The 19,006-nt window shown below is 49.2% G+C and overlaps 1 protein-coding gene across 3 annotated transcripts; it reads right to left on the bottom strand.

Moving 5' to 3' along the window:
- Positions 1-208: 208 nt before the first annotated feature.
- On the bottom strand, positions 209-18,973 carry SPINT1 (serine peptidase inhibitor, Kunitz type 1). Of its 3 annotated transcripts, XM_080593458.1 has the most exons (11): positions 18,810-18,971; positions 18,176-18,657; positions 10,378-10,529; positions 8,873-9,011; positions 7,646-7,816; positions 7,104-7,130; positions 5,695-5,820; positions 4,736-4,786; positions 4,322-4,492; positions 3,540-3,596; positions 209-2,396 (listed from the first exon to the last, which is right to left on the bottom strand). In XM_080593458.1, the coding sequence occupies exons 2-11, from the start codon at positions 18,612-18,614 to the stop codon at positions 2,200-2,202; spliced, it is 1,530 nt and encodes a 509-aa protein (XP_080449584.1). In that variant the 5' UTR covers positions 18,615-18,657; positions 18,810-18,971; the 3' UTR covers positions 209-2,199. The 3 variants fall into 3 exon arrangements, with proteins under 3 accessions (XP_080449584.1, XP_080449585.1, XP_080449586.1); XM_080593459.1 differs by lacking the exon at positions 5,695-5,820 and having other exon boundaries at positions 18,810-18,973; XM_080593460.1 differs by lacking the exons at positions 3,540-3,596; positions 4,322-4,492.
- Positions 18,974-19,006: the final 33 nt, after the last annotated feature.

A 19,006-nucleotide genomic window follows, 5' to 3' on the forward strand; every position in this document is an offset into this window, starting at 1 on the left:
GCACTCCCCAGGCAGGATTGCTCTCTCCAGTTAACCCTACCTGCTGCATTCACCTGTTCGTGCTGCGCCCCCCACCCAGCCCTCCCCAAACCGCGGCACTGTGGCTGCAGCAACACCTGCAGATGAAAGGGTGGGAGATAGCAGGCATGGGAACGGCACCTTCTTCCTCGGCAGGTCGTTGCTTCTCAGACACCACTCCCAAGCCAGATAAGACAAACAATTCCCTTTTATTGCAACTTGCATTATCAGAGTGAATGCACAAAAAGTAAATCAAGATGGTAAGTTTATTGCATAGGCTGTGGGAAAATCGGAGCGATGGAAGAAATGATACGAGACAGACCGTGAAAAGCCATGGAGGAATCTGACCTGCCCCAGGGACACCGGGGCAGATGGCTGTGAGCACGAGCCCTGCTGTGACAGGGAGAAGCGTGCAGTCAGATCGCCACCAGTCTGTGGGCAGCAGTTTCTTCCCCTCCAGCCCAGGCACTGGCACAACTCAGCACTTCTCCCAGAGCTGCACATGGGAGATGAGCCATTCCCCGAGCCATCAACAGAGCCTTCCAGAGCCACTCTGCCCTCAGCCCTGAAAGGGTCCAAGCATTTAAACTAAAATCTGTACATAGATTTGTGCTTTGTTACACACACGCACGCACGCACGCACCCCATTTCCTCTCTCTTCACAGCAGTTTTCCAGGAACAGTAGGCACAGGGGGCTCAGGGACTGGTGCCAACCCCATGCCTGGCAGGGCGTACCAGGCACTACAGAAACAGCAGTTTCAGCCCACAGCTGAAGCCCTCAGCAACCAGAGGCACAAGCCTGGATGCTGCAGACGTAGCCGTACAGAGCTGGGGGGCACCCTGCTACATCAGCCTACGGGGAGCACGCAGGACCTCAGCGAGGTGGGGATGTCACTTGCTGCCATGGGGCCAGGGATGAGCTCTGGACCTCCCAGGGCTGGGCTCATCTTGCACCGGGAGGGACAGGCCAGCAGGAAGGAGGATGTTAGCTGGCCTGCTCCTGATGACAGCGACTCAGGTCAGCAGCTGTGTGAGGAGAGGGCAGTAAAACCAAAATAGCAGCACAAGCTTCCTGGAGGGAGCAGCAGCCACCGGCACTGCTCGGTGGCACAGCCAGGACCACGCAGATGGCCTCAGTACCTCCAGGGAACCCTCTGGTTCCTTCACTGCACTTCTCCCCAAAATCCTCTCCTTCCCTACCTCCCTCACGGATGCTTCCCAAACACCAGGCAGTGCTTTCCCACGAGGTTTCTGGGCAGCCCCTTTGGGAGCACAAGGTTTGCCATGGTCACCACTGGCTGGCACCACAGCAGCAACGGGGGCAGCTGGGTCCTTCTGTCCTCCCCTCACCATCAGCAGGAAAGTCAGGACATTCCCTTTCATTTTATGTGAGAATAAATAGATATTGTGTCAATGTGCTCAGGGTCAGGCTGAACACTGGAAAAGCAACCAGGGCAACTCAGGGAGAGAAAATGGTGGACACATACTGTATGCAGGCGGCTGTAACGTGACAGCCAGGCAGAAAAAAATATCTAGGTGCGCTTTTTGTTAAAAAGCAAAGCCTAGTGATTAAAACAGGTATTTCTGTTTCCTTCCATCATGAGAACAGGAACCACCGGACAGTGTCGCAGAGCTCTCAGAACAGGTCCAGCCAGTTACCCGAAGCACACAGTCCCCACGAGGCTCACCATGACCAGGAGGACTGCGGGAAGGCAGGGCCACCTTGCAAAGTGGGGAAAGGGCAGAAACTATGAGGCTGGGTGGAAGGAAGCGGCACTGCAAACACAAAATTGCTGGCTCTGGTGAGCTTGCACCATTCACCAATATGAATGCTACACAGATGCAATCTCAGGGTCCTTCAGTAAGTAGAGCTGACTTGTGCTCCAGGTTTGAGAAGGAAGAAAGTTGTCATTCAGAGTTTTCACTGGATTGTTTGAGGTTAGGAAGGGATAGACATCAGAGAGCATCAAAATGCTCCCAGGTCCTCAGTCCAGAGCAGCCATTTAGCCAGGACAATCACAACCACTATTACTGCCAAATCATGGCTAGATCTTGGCCTCATGCTACAAATGTCTTTAAGAAAAAAAAAAGCCCTTCAGGCACAGGCCCCTGTCTAAAAACAAAACTCCAGAAGTTCTTGGGAATGTCCCAATGCGCGGCTGGAGAGAGAGAGGCTGTAGGTCAGACTGGTTTGGTGGCACCGTTGTAAAACAGATGCTCAGTGTCCTCTGTGGTGGAGAGGGTGGAGTTGGTAGCGGTGGTCGGCTGACGGCGACGGCTGTTCTTCCTCCTGTTCTTCAGGAAGAAGTAGCCGATGATCACCAGGACCACCATGATGCAGATGCCGAGGAGCACAGCAATCACCACCTCAAAGGCACCTGCAGGGGATACACGAACGCGTTAGGAGGGCTGCTCCATGAGCTCTGGCACAGCATGGGCGGTCAGGAAGGAGCAAGCACAAAAGCTGCTGCAGAAGTTGTTATGGCAAAAAGGAGGAGGGGTGGGCTGGCAACCAAGGGGTCACTTCAAAACTGGGTGAAGAAGGAAGAGAACCACATGGCATAAGGGTACAGCCAAGGTACAGGCATCATCTCTCTCAAGTCACGGCTCCCATCATTTCTCAGATGCACCACGCCCTCTAAAGGCTATTCGGTGACTTCGGCAGACTCGTCCATGTATAAACACCAAACACTTCTCTAATGCTGACCTTTCTTCATACATCAGCGGGGTGGTCGCAGAGAAGCATCCCCTGGTTGGAATAAAGCCATGGGAGCAAGCTGTGGTGGATGGTCTGGGTCTGTGGGGAAAGAGCTTGTAGCAGTGCTGTGAGCACAGCAGTCAGCAGTCTTACAACTGACCAAACTCCTACGTTATTGATGGACATGTGGCAAACATGATGCATTTGAGAGCTGGGGTGAATGTGAGGGTTAAATCACCCTCTAGGTTTGAAGAACAGAAGGGTATAATTCCAGTTTTCTACTAAAGAAAGAGGTCTTACAGCCCTGTGGTGAAAAAGGACACAAAGCTTAATGTGTTGTTATTTTAAGAACTTGTAGTTCAATGGCTTTGGTGTTCTTTACAATTGTAGAGAGGAGGTATAGGGTCATGAGATGTCCCCACAATCAAGCACCAGACATTATTCATGTAACCACTTGGACTTTTTTTTTTTTTTTTTCCAGAAGCTAGCAGTTCTTCTGTAAATGTGGCCATTAGGAAGAATTTTCCTTGTCATTTTTGATGTTGAACGTTCATGCATGTTGATAAAAAGGAAATCAGGAGCCTTTGCTATGAGCTACCGAGTCACAGATGAAGGAGAAATTAGCCCAGAGACAGACAGTCCGCAGAATAATCTCTCTGGCTACTGCTAGTGTCCCACAAGTCCCACATTGCTCCCTCAACCCCTCGGAAGGGGCATGGGGAATAGGAAAGAAGTTTATTATTTTCAAGGAAAGGCACTTTTTTTTTTTTTCAGGACAGGGTGAAAGCAACAAACAAGCTCTGTATGAAGAACTGTTACTCACTTAACATAGCACTGTGGGGCTCAAATGATTCCCATCTCCGGCCAATGGCATCTGCTTCTGAATTGAGAGCAGAAACAGGAAAAAAGTTTTACAAAGAAAGGTGGGAACAAGGGCTAAGACAGGTTTCTGAGGAGTGCATTCCCGGTACTGTGAAGTGACTACATGCATACACCACCCTTCCTGACAGCCCTGGTCCTGAGCTCTCAGGGCAGACCTGTGAGGCACACTCTAGCTGAGGCTGTCACTTCGCAAAAGCAGCAACATTGCCTCCTAGCAGATGCAGTTTGTCAGAATTCCTCCCATGTCTGCTGTTGGTCTCCACAGCAACACCTACAGGGCACTACAGTGTGAAAGTTTTTCCTCTTGTTTGTTTAAAACTTCTGCCTCATATGTGTCATTGAGAATTTTCTTCATTTCTCCCCTCCCTCTTGTGAAGAGCTGGAGCCAAGCTAGAAAATTATATTGTTTTTAGAGAGGCCATACCATGTCTCTGTCTGGTTTTGTCATGCTCCTCTGAACATTTTTAAACATCAGCACCCAAAACGTTTTTTCAGCTCTGGGAAGTGACAGACTGCACTCTAGAAGAGTGCTGTAGACATGCACTGTTCCCCGCAAGTACTTCGTACATTGCAGAACACTGTGGGACATGGCCAGGGGTTGAGAACAGAACTGCTTTGTCTGAAGGCTCCCAAGGCACTGCCTCTTTGTCACCACAGAACTTAATCTTGAGGGATTTTCCAAGATTGATCAGTAAAACTCCAGCCCTCACTATGTCTGCTTACTTGTGATGCCTGAACACGATTTCATGCACTCTCCCTCTTCTTCAAAGTTGTTCTTGTTGCCACCACAGCCCCCATAGGTGAAGCGGTCGCATTTCTCGGAGAATGGGTTATAGTACCAGCGGGGGATGCTCTCTGTGCACAGACCAGTGTCGGGCAAGTCCACACAGTGATCTGGCAAAGCAAGGGAGAGATGCTCTAGCCCAAGCAGCACATTCCCAGAGCTGCAACATCTGCTCATGGCAGAAGAGCACAAGCACTGCGGCAGAGGGCATCCATGGTGAGACCTGTGGCTCTCGGGTGCTCCCTGCCCAGTTGGCAGATGCTCAAATTGGCATTGCCACGGTGAGCTGCCACTACAAAACTGAAGAGAAAGGCAGAAGCTGGCAGATGTCAGCCTAGGTGCTCTGTACATACCCTGCTTTCGTGTAATGTTGATTTTCTGCAGTCTATTGAACTCACGAGCATCTGCAAGAGAAACATTTTGTGTTAGAACTTCTCTCACCAGTTGAATACAAAAAAATAAAAAATAAAGAAAAGCTTCCATCCACATAGACATGGGCAGACAGGGCTTTCCTGAATATTTATTTACTATTACAAGCCAAGGAAAGAGAGATGTAACCTGAGGTTCTTAGATATCTCAGTGCTATGAAAGGAACATGGGAAAATAAAACGTAACAACTAGAAACTATTCCCAATGTCAGTTCCACAAATACAGAGGAGAAACTAAGAAAAGCAAAGGCTGCTTTCTTAGGTTTTTCCATCATGAAAAATGGGGAAACTTTTCTCACTCCAGATTTTTGAAAAGTATGAAAGAGCATTAGTGCAGGAAATGAGAGGTCAAGAGAAATGAATCATATGCTTGCAGCCTAGAAAGGTAACAAAATACACACAGATAGGGAAGAGATTATGGGAACACTGTGAGAAGAAGGAGGGAGGAAGAAGGGATTAGAAATTTCAGCAGCTTGCCACTGTGCATTTATATTAGCTTAATGTGAGGATGTTGAGGGGACTGAGACGCTGGACAAATTGGGAGAAATAACGGTTTATTTTTCCATCTCCAAAGACGAGGAGAGCAGGTAAGGTCATTCAGAGATAAAACATTGGAAGAGGAGAGAACAGGCTCTCAAGTCTCACAGGCAGGCACAGAGAAGAGAGTGGAAGGAACATCCCAGCAGGAAAAGCAGCTGTAGCAGTCAGCAGCAACCAGGGAGATGGCAGAACCTGCAAATATGACAATACTGCAGAAGAGTTCATGCAGGGTCAGGAGTAAGAATACAGGGCAACGGAAAGCATTGAGTCAACAGACGCAACTTATATTGTGCTCATCCCTGTGCATATACTAAGTATTCTAACCCAGAATTTGAAGAACTTACATTGTTCACAATACACCTCGTCTGATCCATCAGCACAGTCTGGAGTTTCGTCACACTCCAGATAGGCATCAATGCAGCAGCCATCCTTGCATCTGAAGGAGGGGGCCTGACAGTTCCCATTGCATACTGCATCAGAAACAGTTCAGATAGTTCATTAAAATTCATTCTTTCTCCCTGCCACATAGATGCTTTATGAAGGACTTAAAAGCTGGTGATAGGGCTGGCAAAGCTCTCTCTTCAGTGCCACTCTACTCAAAAAAAAGAAAAAAAATGCAACTTCTTGTTTATAAGGCAAGCACTCCTCTGGGAACAGCCTTGCTTCCTCTCAAAAAAAAAAAAGCTCACGGAAGGTGGAAGCAAGACAGGTTAATGCTCCAGACACCATGGGGACATGGTGACAAAAGACCCAGAAAAGGCTGAAGTACTCAATGCCTTCTTTGCCTCCGTCTTTACTGGGAGGGTCTGCCTGCAGGCTTCCCAGTCCCTGGCTTAAGGGCAGAGACTGGGGCAGTGAAACCACTGAAAGCTTGTGAGTAATATAGAATGGGGGTAGCAGGAGACACAATGGCATGCAGGGAGAGCAGGGTAGGTGGGAGAAGGCTTTCAGCTTTGCTCATGAAGTGCAAAGGAAAATGCCAAGACAAAGCAGCAAACTAAAAGTCCCACACCTGAGACAGAACAACCCCATGCAAGAGCACCAGTCCGACACCAAGAAGAGAGAAAGAAGTCCTGCAGAAGAGGCGCTGGGGGTCAGGATGGACGTGCTGGATGTGTCAGCAGAGAGCTCTTGTGGCAAGGATGGCCAACTGCACGCTGGGCTGGGAGAGCTGGTGGAGACAAGTGGTCGTTCCCCTCTGCCCCAGAGGTGGTCCCAGCTGGTCAGTGCTGTGCCCAGGTCTGAGCTCCCTAGTCACAAAAGACATTGGCATACCGGAGGGAAGCCGTAGAGACTCAGGAAGAGGTTGGAGCACATGACCTAGCATGAAGTTATGGAAAAGACAGAGACAGACTCTTTTTGGAGGTGCATAGTAATAGGATGAGCGGCAACAGACACAAGTTACAACAGGGGAAACTGATTCCATAGAAGGGAAAAAAAATATGAGGGTTGTCCAGAGAGAGCATAAAATCTCCTTCCTCAGAGATACCCAAAACTGGCCTGGACACAGTTCTGAGCAACCTTACATGACTCAGAGCTGGCCCTGCTTTGAGTAGTGGGTTGGACCAGGTGACCTCTAGAGGTAATTTCCAACCTGAATTCTCCTATGATGTGAAAGTGAAAGGCTTGGTAGAGAAATTAGTCTCCAACACCTCACTTCCACACTGACTGCTAATCAAAAAGCCACAGGAATGGATATGAGACACTAAGCCTGAGCTTAGGGCAGGATTACACAGGGGTGAAGGAGGCTTACCTGGCATTTGTCGCCCACCAACAGAACCTGAAGAGATAAGTGGGAAAATAAAATAAATTTACTACCACATCACTTTGTCAGCTTAAGATCAGCTTTATATTGCCTCCATGTTTCACCTAAGAAATGTACCTTTTCTAGAACAGAGACCTGTAGCAGTGTGGGATGCAAATACTGAATTTAGGCTTAAGGTGTGGCACAAGGTTTTGGTGAGGGTTTCTGCAGCCAGAGACACACCAGGTACACCTGGTCCTGAAGAGGTTGAGCCAGAATGAGCCAGCTCTTGCCACTGCCTGTCCTGTCTGGTTACACCAAGCCTGTGGTGACGCTTGATGCTGACTGAGTGGAGCTGACCTGGCACTGAGCAGGGGAGCAGAGCTCCAGGAACTGGGTTAGACACATCAGCACTGCAGGACTCCTCATCCGTAACTAGCCAGGTCTTCTCAGCTCTACCGCTAGCTGCCAGCCAAGAAGCTGCAGTACCTGCCCACAAGGACATCCCAGTCCCGTGAGAAAGAGGGGGTCGATTTTTGAAGTAGACTCACCCTTAACATTCTTGCAGGCGAGTTCACATTCCTCTTCCTGTAAGTAGTTATTCTTGTTGGCCTTGCATCCGCCAAAAATGAACTCTTCACACTGCTGAAGGGCTGGGTTGTAAAACCAGCGTGGAAAAGAGCCGCGACACCAACCCACCTTCTTTGGAGTCAAGCAATGCTCTATCGAGAAAGAGCACAGAAGGCTCTGGTTAGCTTGCTTGACATCCACACCAAGGAGAAAATCTTTCAAAGGAAAGTTTGTTAACGGTGTAGACATTTGTCTGAAAGATTTACATAACACTGAGTGGTATGCAGAAAGCAAGTAGGGAATCACATTATATGTTTACTTATACGAGAGGCAGGCTTTTATATATACTTACATGAGAGGCCACAAAATTAAATTAGAAGGTCCCACATTCATGAAAGCACACAGCACAGAGTTTATGTGTGAAACTCCTTGCTTCAGGATGCTACTGCTATGCAAAGACTCATCCACGGATATTTAACACAAAAACATCCTCTTTCACTTAAAAAGACTGTAAATTCCTCACATAGCTGTAAATAGCTGTAAATTCCTTGTAGCCAAGCATACTAGGGATTTACCGATAGCATGTCATGTCCTAGCTACTGTCAAGTATCAAACTCTGGATGCTGTTGGATGCGGTGTACTGGATTTCTGACAGACTTTTAGAGTGACCTGATATGCCTGTTCTTATATTTTTATGGTACCTGAGGTAGAAGAAGAAATTCTAGTCAACCATTTGTCCAAGAATGCTTTGCCCCTAATGTAGTTGTCATACTGAACGTTTTGGAGCGACTCTGAATGTCACGCAGACAACTCCACCTAACTTGTGGCTTAAGGGAATTAGGCCCTTCACAACAAAACTGTGGAGTCAACAAGGCCTTTTGGGTTCTCCTCTCTTACACCCTTGACGGCCTCCAGGCTCCAGCCACTCTGGTGTTACCCAGTAGAGGGAGCAATGTCATACAGAGAAGAACAGATACTGCAGGGCACCTCTTCTGCAGAGGATGAGAAAAACCTAAAATAGACCACTGTGAATGCAGAGACTTTCTACTGTTTGTCAGGTCCAGGCTTTTACTGGGAAAAGCTGACATGCAAGCCCGGTCTGTTGGCTGTTCTCTTTTCCCATCTACCCCCTGAGAAGAGCACTGGTAATGCCAGAACATCACCCAGGATTGGGGAGACCAGCTGTATGTTTGTGGGCTCAGGCTCACCTTCAGTTTGCTCAGCATTCAGCACCACGATGGTGATGTTGGTGAAGTCTCTCTGCTGGGCGGTGTCTGTGACAGTAAGCTGGAAGACGTAAGTGCCCACCTGTAGGTTGGAGATTTCTACTTGGTCTTCTTCCTGCTTCTGAGAATGCAAAAGAAAGGCTAATGGAGAAGAGGCACACGTAATGAGGGCATGAGCAAAGCCATGCAAGACCCATGCTGCATTAGGAAGAAAGAAGCTTGGCTGGAAACCCTCAAGCAGAATTTTGGCATTAAAAATGTCTCAGTGCTGTACAGTGCCCCTGAAATCCATGGGCTGGATTCTGACTGCTGGTACCCAGCTGGAGTAGCAGAGTGAAAGAGTACCAGAAGAACATTAGAATGTTCATATCTGGGGATGTTGTGAAGGCATGTGGGAAAGCAAAAGACTTTGGAGAGGCCTAAAATATCTGCAGCTTTTATTTTACTTCTTTAAAAATGAAAATTGTCATGAATAATTTATATAGCACATAGGAAATATGCTAGGTATATTTAAGAAATATATACCCTTTCATTTTGAATATGGAAAGTATATTTAGTTTCAGAAATGGAATAGAGTGCATATTTCTTTGCCTGCTAAGAGGTTTCTAAAGGAGAAGAACTTATTTTGTCAGAAAATAAAGTTTTGTTTTTATAGACACAAACTTTTTCTCAAAGTTTGTTGACAATGCTGGGCCTCAATTTCTATGCTGTTTCTGCCTTTTTAGTTACGTTTCAAGACAGTGTTGCCAAATAACATCTTAAGGTAGTTTAAACACTGAAAACACATTAGCTTAATACTAAAGGCCAGTGGTAAATTTGTCCTGGACCTTGCAGCCAGTATTACGCAGGAGATCCCATGGCCAAAGAGCAAAGGCAGACTTGTTCATCAAGAAGAGCATTTTGAAACGTAGCAGTTGTGATACCTTTAGGCATTGCTCTAAAATACTCACATATTTCTTAATTGTCTTCACATATTTCCTACTCTTCCATAGTAGGTAAGAGGAGTAAAGATAAAGATGACTCTTTTTGTTTTGGTTTAGATAGTTATTGTTTTTTGTTTTGTTTTATTTGGGGAGGGTGGGAGGAAAGTTGCTTTGGTTGTGCTAGCGGAAAGAAAGAAAGAAGGAGAGCAGCATTTCCAGATTTCCATAGCCCCCTCAGCACCCTAGAGCTAGATATTGCTAGTCTTCAAAACCAGCTGTAGGCCTGGTACACTCCTTTGCTAATTCTCCCAGAAGGTGCCACATGAGCTCCATACAAGCTCCAAGGCTTTCTAGAGTATTTTGCATAAGTTTAACAGCAACCATTTGCTCTTCAAGAGCCACAAGTCACATTTAACATCTACAAGACAGTGTTCACACTCCAGAGATCTTGGAGCTTGTCAGGAGACATGGTTTCTGCTCCAGCTCAGCTAAACGTGGAGAGCCCAGCCTGGAGCAGACCGCAGGTGACACTGACCAAGCTGCTTCCTTCATGCATCTCCCTACCTTCATCTCCACAGAGGGGTCACCGAGGATCTGTTTCCATTCATAGCTGACAATCCCACGGTCGTCTGTGCTCTCTGCGCCTCTCAGCATCACTGGCTCCCCGGGCTGCACCCGCATGTCCCTGCCAATGCGGGCTATCGGAGGACGGTCATCTGTGGAAGAAGTGCAGAGCAAGGCTCGGGTAAGAGGCTGAAGGGTCCAGTCCTTGTCTCCATCATGGGAAAGGGGGGACTCTCCCGGGGTAAATCAATACAGACATCATCCACTAAAAGGAAAAACACTTTTAAACAGCTGCGCTTCTTGCAGCCTGAGCAAGCAACTGGCGATCAATACCGTTACTGCTGCCCTCTGTAATTTAACAATTCCACAACCCACTCTGTCAGTGCCTTTGAGCTGTTTCTGCCCACAGGAGTCACTGGAGGAGGGTGTCCCTGTGGCTACAGCCACCGTGCTTCTAACAGCTGGACCACATCCTCGCAAAACAGCACGGAGCAATCTCCACCCTGCCGCTTCGGGAGATGACCTGATGTGGGTGTTCAAGAATGTGGGACGGACTCTCATCATTCCTACCACCAGCTGTAAGCACTGTGTTGTGTACTTAACTGTGCAAGGTGGGGTTTGGGTGGAAAACAGCCCTCCTCCACCTCATCTTACACCCTGACACGCGCACCTTGGAAAATGCACACAAATGCCATTCACGCTGTTATTATTTTTGTGCCATCACAAGGATTAGCTTACTAGCAGCCTCCACAGTCCATTAAGCACTTTTCCAGGCTGTGCACTTAAGAGAGGAAAACTGATCTCTGCCCATACCAGCCAGATCAGACTACGCAGAGACACCGTAAGCCTGACTCATTATCTCCTTTGTCCTGAATGTCTCCTGTGTACATCCAGCCATAAAACTCCACCTGGTAGTGCCCGTACCAAGTCCAAGACACAATGTTCAAGTTCAGCCTGAGCCTTTTGGAATGGCATCAATTTTCATTTTTAATCTAGCTATGTCACTCTACCATTTTGATACAATTGGGACTGAAGAAAAGTGTCCAAAGCCCTTGGAAAACTATTCCTCCAGCTAATTACTTTCATTGTTACAGACCTGCTCCTAATTTCCCATGTAAATGTTTCAGGATTCATGTCCCAGCTGTTGCCTCTTGCGAGAGCCTACTGAAGGGACCTGGAGTATAAGGCATAGATACAAACAAAACTGACATTTGAAACAACCTACATGCAAGTTCTTTCATCTATAACTTAAGAAAATATAGAGGGTTTTGCAACATGTATTCCAGGTCAGACTGGCCACATGTCCACCCAGAACCTTCTATTTTCCATATCTTCAGATACCAAAACGAAGTGAAGATGATTAGTCCCATTCTGGTTTTACAAACGCTGCTGCCACCAGAAAGTCACACATGAAATCAACCTTCCCGTTTTACAACTCCACCTTTTCTCCTCCACCTTCAGCTCCACCTGCAGCCTGGTCCCCAGCCACCCTGTCACCAGGCTGGAGGGACTGTGGTTTTGGTGTGTGAGAACAGCTCGGTCACTTATAGCTCGTGCAGCTGCAGGGCTTCTGGTTAACTTTATCACACTGGTCTGCTCTCCGCAGACTGTCACCGGCTTTATCTTTCAGCCCATCTTCTCATGGAAGTATTGGGTGGGATGACCCAATGAGGCTTTGACAAGCAACCACCAAAACAGGCAGAGAGGGCTGAAAGAGGCCGGAAAGATGACATCTGCATCAGAGGCAGAGGTGCCCACCCCGATGTCCTTTGGCCTTTGGGTGAGGCATCGCTGCCTGCTGCTCCCTCCCCAGGGCTGCATGCCAAAGTGATTGATCCTGCCTCCACCAGGCACAGAGGCTGCTGGAAGACTCCGAGCTGGGCTGGGCAAGCCTGGCGCCTCTTGGTTTGAGCAGGGCCGGTAGAATGAATAAATGGAGCTTCACTTTATTTTCAAGAGATCTTACCAAGGGCCACAGGAGCATCCATAGCCAAAAGCAGACTGCAGCTGGCAATTCTTCCCAAACTAAACAGGGGAAAACAGCCACACACCAGTACGAGCTCTGGGAAGGGGACACGTTCCTGCCATTCCTGCCAGGCAAACACCACGAGCCTGAGCTGGAGAAACGCCATCTGCTTCTTGCCACCCTCCTGCCAGGGTAAGCCCAATAGGTGGGGGCAGTAACACAAGGGAAAGACCAGTTCTTCAGCACCACAAAGGCTGGTTGTTAACTTACAACAAGATCTTACTCCGGATCATATATTTCCTTGACATTTTTAAGTATGCACACTGTAATAAATACATACATACATACATACATAGATAAAAGACAAGCCAAACATTTTACCACAGATCAATTTAGTCACTTTGGCTCGTGGATTGCCGAGTGAAGTAAAAGGTCTGTTCTGAGTAATGGGCCAGCTACCTCTCCAGACTCCATCTCTGACAAGCAAAACTCCCAAGCCTGTTCACCCCCAGAAAACCAGAGGATTTGCTTGTGTGCAGTGACTGCAAAGGAGGACCTTTCACTAGGAACACAAGATTTCTTTTTCAGATGACTCTCTTTTCTCCTTAGGACCTCTGAAAGCTCAGCAGCTTTGAAGCATTTTCATTACACTGACTATGTAAAGCCTTCAGCAGGCATTTTCCACCTGAGCTTCATAACCAAGTGCTTACTAACACAGGGTAAATACCAACAAGCTAATCTTGGAAGGGAGATTCTCCATTCAGTTCTTTTTGCTCTGAAAGGTAGTCTGAAAATGAAAATTGCCTTCGCTATAATGCTCTTTGGTCTCTGGAAAGTTTCCGTAGAAGTCCATAATTAGTAGGGAGATTAAAGCTTTATGATGCTGTTGTGCTCTTTACTGTTGGAGCACCAGCTCCTGGGGTCACATCATCAAGCAACAACTTCAGCTTCCAATCAGAAAATAGATAGGAAAAGGATTATTTTTTAATGATCCCGGAGAAAAACTTAATAGGATAAATCCAAAATGCTTAAAAACAAAATCCCAAATTTAAATGACCCATAATATATTCAGGCTGCAAGTCCCGTGTTTTGCTTTTTAAAAAATTTTTAGATCTTACACAGTGAATAAGTTTCAAGGCTTATATAGTGAATGGTTTGTCTGGCTTCACCAATGCACAAATCCAAACCAAAGCTGACAGGGGAACATAAATCTAAAAGATACTGAATTCCTACAAGGGCTGTAAAAGCAAGCATGAGGTGGGGAGGGAGACCCCAGCAGGGACCCCGCTGCCAGCGGAATCAGGTGCCCGCGAAATCCTGCAGGAGAAAGCAAAGCTCACAGATAGAAGGCTTCTCTTTTGGAGCTTACATACCAGCTGCTGCCCTCAAGACACAAATTCACAGAAAACCAGATTTGCTTCATTCCAGGGCTCAGGGAGATAACACCCTGAGTACTTGAGACTGTAAAGCAATACTTAAAATACTGCAGAATGTGCTGAGATTGCTTGTGTATTGTCACCTACTGCCTGCTTGTGTCCCCAGCAGCAGCTCAGAAGCAAGATGAGCAGTGCTAGTGCTGGGGACACGGAGGGACCTCGCTGAGGACAAAAGCCACCGCTCAAAGCCATGAGGCAAATCAGCAGCAGAGGCGGGAACAGAAACGAGGCCACCCAAATTCCAGGCTGGTGTCCAGGCATGAGACACAAAACCTCGGAGGTTTCGAGGTGCCAGCTGAGCCTGAGCAAGATGGCAGGGCAGTAGTGCTGCTCCCCTGCCAGCACTGAATCCCTGCTCTGCCCTGTGTGCCAAGGCTGCCATGCGAAAGCAAACAGCTCGCAGCTGGGGGTCATGCAAATCTCACCCACCTGCACTAGGAAACTGCACAATAACAGGCAAGGCAATGAAGGATGTTGTTGTGCTGTTAATTTGCCTGAGGAGGGGGGAAAAGAGAAGGGCAACAGAACAGTTGCTTGGAAAAAGAGAAATGCGGACTCTTTCTGCAGGGATTTGTCCTGGCTGGGCAGTAAATCCGGCCACAATAAAGCCATAAAGTTTTTCTATAACTCACGCAAGGCAAAGCAGCTCTCAGGATTAGTTTCTAGAGGCTTGTGCAATGGTTTGCAGGAGAAGCACACAGCAGGTCAGCTTAACCTCTCTGCAGCCGTGCAGCAGGAAGCTGGACCGGTCTCCAAGGGCCCATCACCGGTCTCTGCGATGTGGTTACCGACCCTGCCGTTCCCCCTCTCCCCTGTGCTGGGCACCTGAGGATGGTGGCTGGACCAAACCTTCAGAGGCGGACGTTGGCCTGGGGAGCTCTCCATTTTGAGTGTGTCACCAAAGCTGTAACCTGCAAAGCTCCATCCACGGTTAGGTGGGAGCGGGCGCCTCCTGCACCCCCCATTTTCCTCCGCGCTCCCTGTCTCCCCCCCACAAGCCCGTCTCCCACTCAAATTCAAGGAGAGTGTCACCGAGCGTTTCACAACCACCGCAAGGGGTTCAGTTCATGAAACGGACAAAGGTTCAGGGAGGTTATTTTCCAGTTTCACGCCCAGAACTGGTTTGCCCAGACCAGAATAAGCTCATGGTTACCTAAACAAAAATGGGCTCCATTATTACCGACAAAGTGCACGGTGAGCCTGCCCCTCCCGAATGAGCCAGGCAGAAAACTCGCAGCAAAGTTCAGTCTGGGAAGCGATTTAAGGGGACAGTGCCTTTTAACGATGCCAGCAGAGGCTTTGGGCTGTACAGGAGCTGGAGCAGGCAAGAGGCAGAACCAAACTGCCATCGCCATCTTATCCTGGACTCAGAAGCTCTTGTTCTCCAGAATACTGAAAACATACTTGGATGATGTGCAGACGCTAGATTGCAGCTGTGTTCTCTGTTACCAGTACCTTTAGAATTTTTCTGAAGTCATAAAAACCCAGGAGTGGCTGGAGTGGGGTACGTCAGGGGTGCCCCTGTCCCAGTGCTCAGTTTCCAGTGGTCTCTCTGTGCATGCTCAAGGAAGAGCAAGATCAGGGCAAGGATACGCGATGCTTCCCCCATAATACTCTCCCAGCTTTCAGCTGCTGCCATCAGGGTCAGGAAACACTCCAAAATTAAATCTGTCTATTCAGCAGTCCCCAGGTGTGCTCTTTCTTTCAAGAATTATCTAGTCTCCTCTTGAACATATATCAACCTCTTAATTCAACAGGCCTTCTCCCAGTGAGTCTTGGAATACGTGGCTTTTTTCTTTAATGTCACCCAGTGGGGCTTCTAAACTGCATAAACATATATTTCACTATTCATTAGGAAAACATGCTTCTAATCCTCATTTTTGCAGACTGTCTGGAGCATACCCTGGAGGCTTTGAGGACACCTGACAGCAGGTAAAGGAAAGGGACTATAAAGCAGTGCATAAGCTTCCTGCCATCCTTTGGAGCCCAGCCTCGGGGGGGGGGGTGACGACAACCCAGGCTCCAGAAGAGCTTTCCATTTTCACGGAGATGCAGCACAACAGTGGGTTGACAGCTTTGCCTGCAGCGCAAAATCAGGTCCAAGAGTTTTTTTTTTTTCTCTTTTTTTTTGCCTAAAAACACATGGGGGGAAAGTCTGGCGTGCTGAAAACCGCTTCCTTACTCACCAGTTTCACCCTGCTTCTTCAGGCATCCTCAAAAAGCCCAGAAACTGAACCCATGCTGAACTTCCTTATTGCTGCTAGGCGCCCAGCAAGCGCCCAGGGGCGTGTTGACTTGGCCTCCTGCACCTGCACCTCCGTGTCCCCCCTCCCAGCAGCCACACTCCTCCACCTCCTCCTGGTCTGACCCCACTCCACTATCCCACACTGGGGGGGGGGGGGGGGGAAAGGGGGATTTGGGGTTGTTGTCTTTGTTGATTCTTTCTGGCTCTCAACCAAAATCAAGATCTGCATTCTTAACTATCTACTCAGCTGCCCTGGGGAGGAGGGCTCAGCCAGGATAGCCTGATTTAGCCCCAGAAACGCATTTCCCAACAAAGCACAGCATGAACAGCCTGATGCAAACACACGGCAGCAAGCTCCCTGGTGTCTGTTGCCACAGCTGGAGCCCTGCCTGGCGCCCTGCGTGCTCTGAGAGCAAACACGGGGTGTAGAAGGACTGAGCCCTTCCTACACCTGCAGCGGTGCCATGGCGCAAGCCCCACGTGAGCGAGGAGGGGCATGGCAGGCAGTGGTCCTAACAGAGCCTTTCTAGCACGCTTTCCCCCTCTCCATGCAGCCTTCCTGCTCCACCACAGCCATCCCAACCCCTCGGGAAGCAGCGTCAGGGCTGGCTCACGAGGCAGCACCTGCCTGTCGTTGGCTGGGATGCTCCGGCAGGCAGCTGGGTGCCAAACCTAGCCAGGGGAGCCAGCTCTGCCCAGCCACCCCGTCCTGCCATGGCCAGGGATAAGGCTGGAGCAGCAAACAACATCTCTCGAGGCAGCTCGGTGACCCGGGGAGGCCTCCCAGTGTCCTGCACGTAGGCCATGCTGGGCCCTGCGACCTGCTGCCGCGGGTCTGCAGCCTCCTTGTACAGCACACCGGTCTGCACTGGTGAAGGGCTGCGTTGCTCAACAGCACATTATATTTTAATCTAACCTTGTGAAATCAGGATGCACCGGGGATGATGCATTCCCCTTTCCTCCTACAGCAAAGCATGTAGGAGTTTGGACTCCTGGAGATGTGGCTTAGCTCCTCACTAACTGCAGCTCTCCTGGGAAGGGTTTTGAGCCCAGGACAAAGACATGGGATGACTACTGCAACAGGGAGCTAGAGATTCACCAGAAGGCCCTAAAATATGACTAGTGGGGACAAAGGACAGGAGAACCGCCTCTGCCGTGACAAAAGCAGTCAGCCTCACAGGCTGGCACATCCCAGACTGCTCAGCTCACACGATGGGGCCTAAGCCCATGCACCAGCTGCTGCCCTTGGTATCTGCACAACTGCTCTTCCTTGCCCCCAGGGTTGGCTGGGAGGGGCCCAGAGGAGGATGTCCTGCACGGGGATCTCCTGGCAGCCCTGCCCATCCATCAACAGGTAATAAACTGGTTATGGTTGCCAAAACACGCAGTCAAGCCAGAGGCTTGTTCGGCTTCCTCCAAAACAAGGGAGAAAGGAGGCAGAAGAAGGAATTGGCATGTTTTTGGTGTTTCTGAACACACTGCATGTTTACGGAGACTGCAGAGCATGTGGCAAGCGGCCAGCTACAGATTACTTTGTTTTCCACCAGGCCAGGTGCAAACTTTCCAAGCAGGGAAGCAGAGGCTGGAAAAGAGAAACCCACCTCCAGAGGGGGAGCTTTCTAACCAAAACCCACCCAGCAAAACCACACAAACCCCAACAAACCCCGCGGTACCAAGGCACCTTGCCGCCCCGGCAAGTAAGGAAAAGTAAGCGCCTTGCGTCCTGCCTCCAGCCCCTGAGCAATTAGCAGATTAATGTGGCCCTTTAAAAGGCGTCAATGTTTAGATTTTAGGGGATTTCACTTTCCAACATTAAAAGCCTGGGGGAAGGGAGAAGAAAAACAGCACCCTTTTCCTCTGTGTTGTCAAGTATCAAAAACACAGCCTGCATTCAGTAAACACACACTCCACCCGACTCAAATAGGTTAAAGAATGGCTCCTGCTCCATTTGCTAATAGGTAAATTGAGGCACCGATCAAAGTTAGGGAAAACCTCTGCCATGGACGGGCGTATAGAAACCTAAGCTTAACACCACTCTGTCCCAGCCATTTGGCAGCACAGCTGCACAACTGAGAGCTGGAAGAACTGAGGCCAGCAGCCCTCGGTGCTCACCCAACCCCAGATGGCACAGATCCATTATGGGCACCTTACCATTAGATCCGTGCTTCTGCATTGCCTCGTAGGCACCGTAGACATCCTTCTTCAAGAAGTTGAGAAAGCCAGCCTTCCTCATAAACCTGCAGACGAAAGTATGCTCGTAGAGGCAGTTGAGGAGAAAGCAGCCTTGGATGTCGTCTTCCCCTGAGTTTGGGACCTGCTCCACGAGGGCCAGGTTACAAGCAGGGTCCTTACAGCAAGCCCTCATGCAGTCCCTGCCCCGATGGACCATGGGGGACGACAAGAAGGTGGCTCCATTCTGGACGGAGGCGTCTGTGTCCAGCACCAAACCCGGCATCCCCACCGTAAAGTCCTCCAGGCAGGTTTCTCCAAATGGTTTTGTCTCCTGCTCTTCACCAAAGACGACTGCCACTGCCACCAGCACCAGGCAGACCCTGAATCTGGACTGCGGACCCGGTCTCCTGCTGGCCATCCTGGCACCCTGGTCCTCACCGCCTTGAGACCCTAGTCCTTTCCTAAAGGGAGAGAAGACAGATGAAGGTAAGAGGGACGGTGCCCAAGTACATGCCACCTTTTGGACACGCTCCAGGTCCCCGCTCTCCCCATGGCGGCTGATGTGTCCCCCCACCCTGCAGCTCACCCCCAGGCACACGCTCTCAGCTCCCACCTGTGTGGTCTCAGGTGGGACCGATGCTAGGAGAAGGGTGTCTCCCCGCTCCCCCTGTGCCTTCACCCCTCAGGTGTGCCCTCGGCAGCGTCCAGTGGAGACAAAGGCACGGAAGGGGCAGGAAGTGAAAACCAACTCCCAGAGAGAGGGAAAAAAAAAATCAAGTCACTCCCCTCCTTGCTGCATTGCGTAAGAGG

Source organism: Anser brachyrhynchus (genome assembly GCF_964034855.1).
Source record: "Anser brachyrhynchus genome assembly, chromosome: 5".
In the NCBI taxonomy this organism is placed as follows: domain Eukaryota; kingdom Metazoa; phylum Chordata; class Aves; order Anseriformes; family Anatidae; genus Anser; species Anser brachyrhynchus.

Bases quoted from the DNA above. Each gene is read 5' to 3' on its own strand.
- SPINT1 (XM_080593458.1), bottom strand. From the start codon at position 18,614: ATGGCCAGCAGGAGACCGGGTCCGCAGTCCAGATTCAGGGTCTGCCTG. The intron at 9,012-10,377 runs GTAGGGAGATGC...TTGCATTCTCAG, and splicing joins ACCCCTCTGTGGAGATGAAG to AAGCAGGAAGAAGACCAAGT. The intron at 7,817-8,872 runs GTGAGCCTGAGC...CTTTCTCGATAG, and splicing joins GAATGCTGAGCAAACTGAAG to AGCATTGCTTGACTCCAAAG.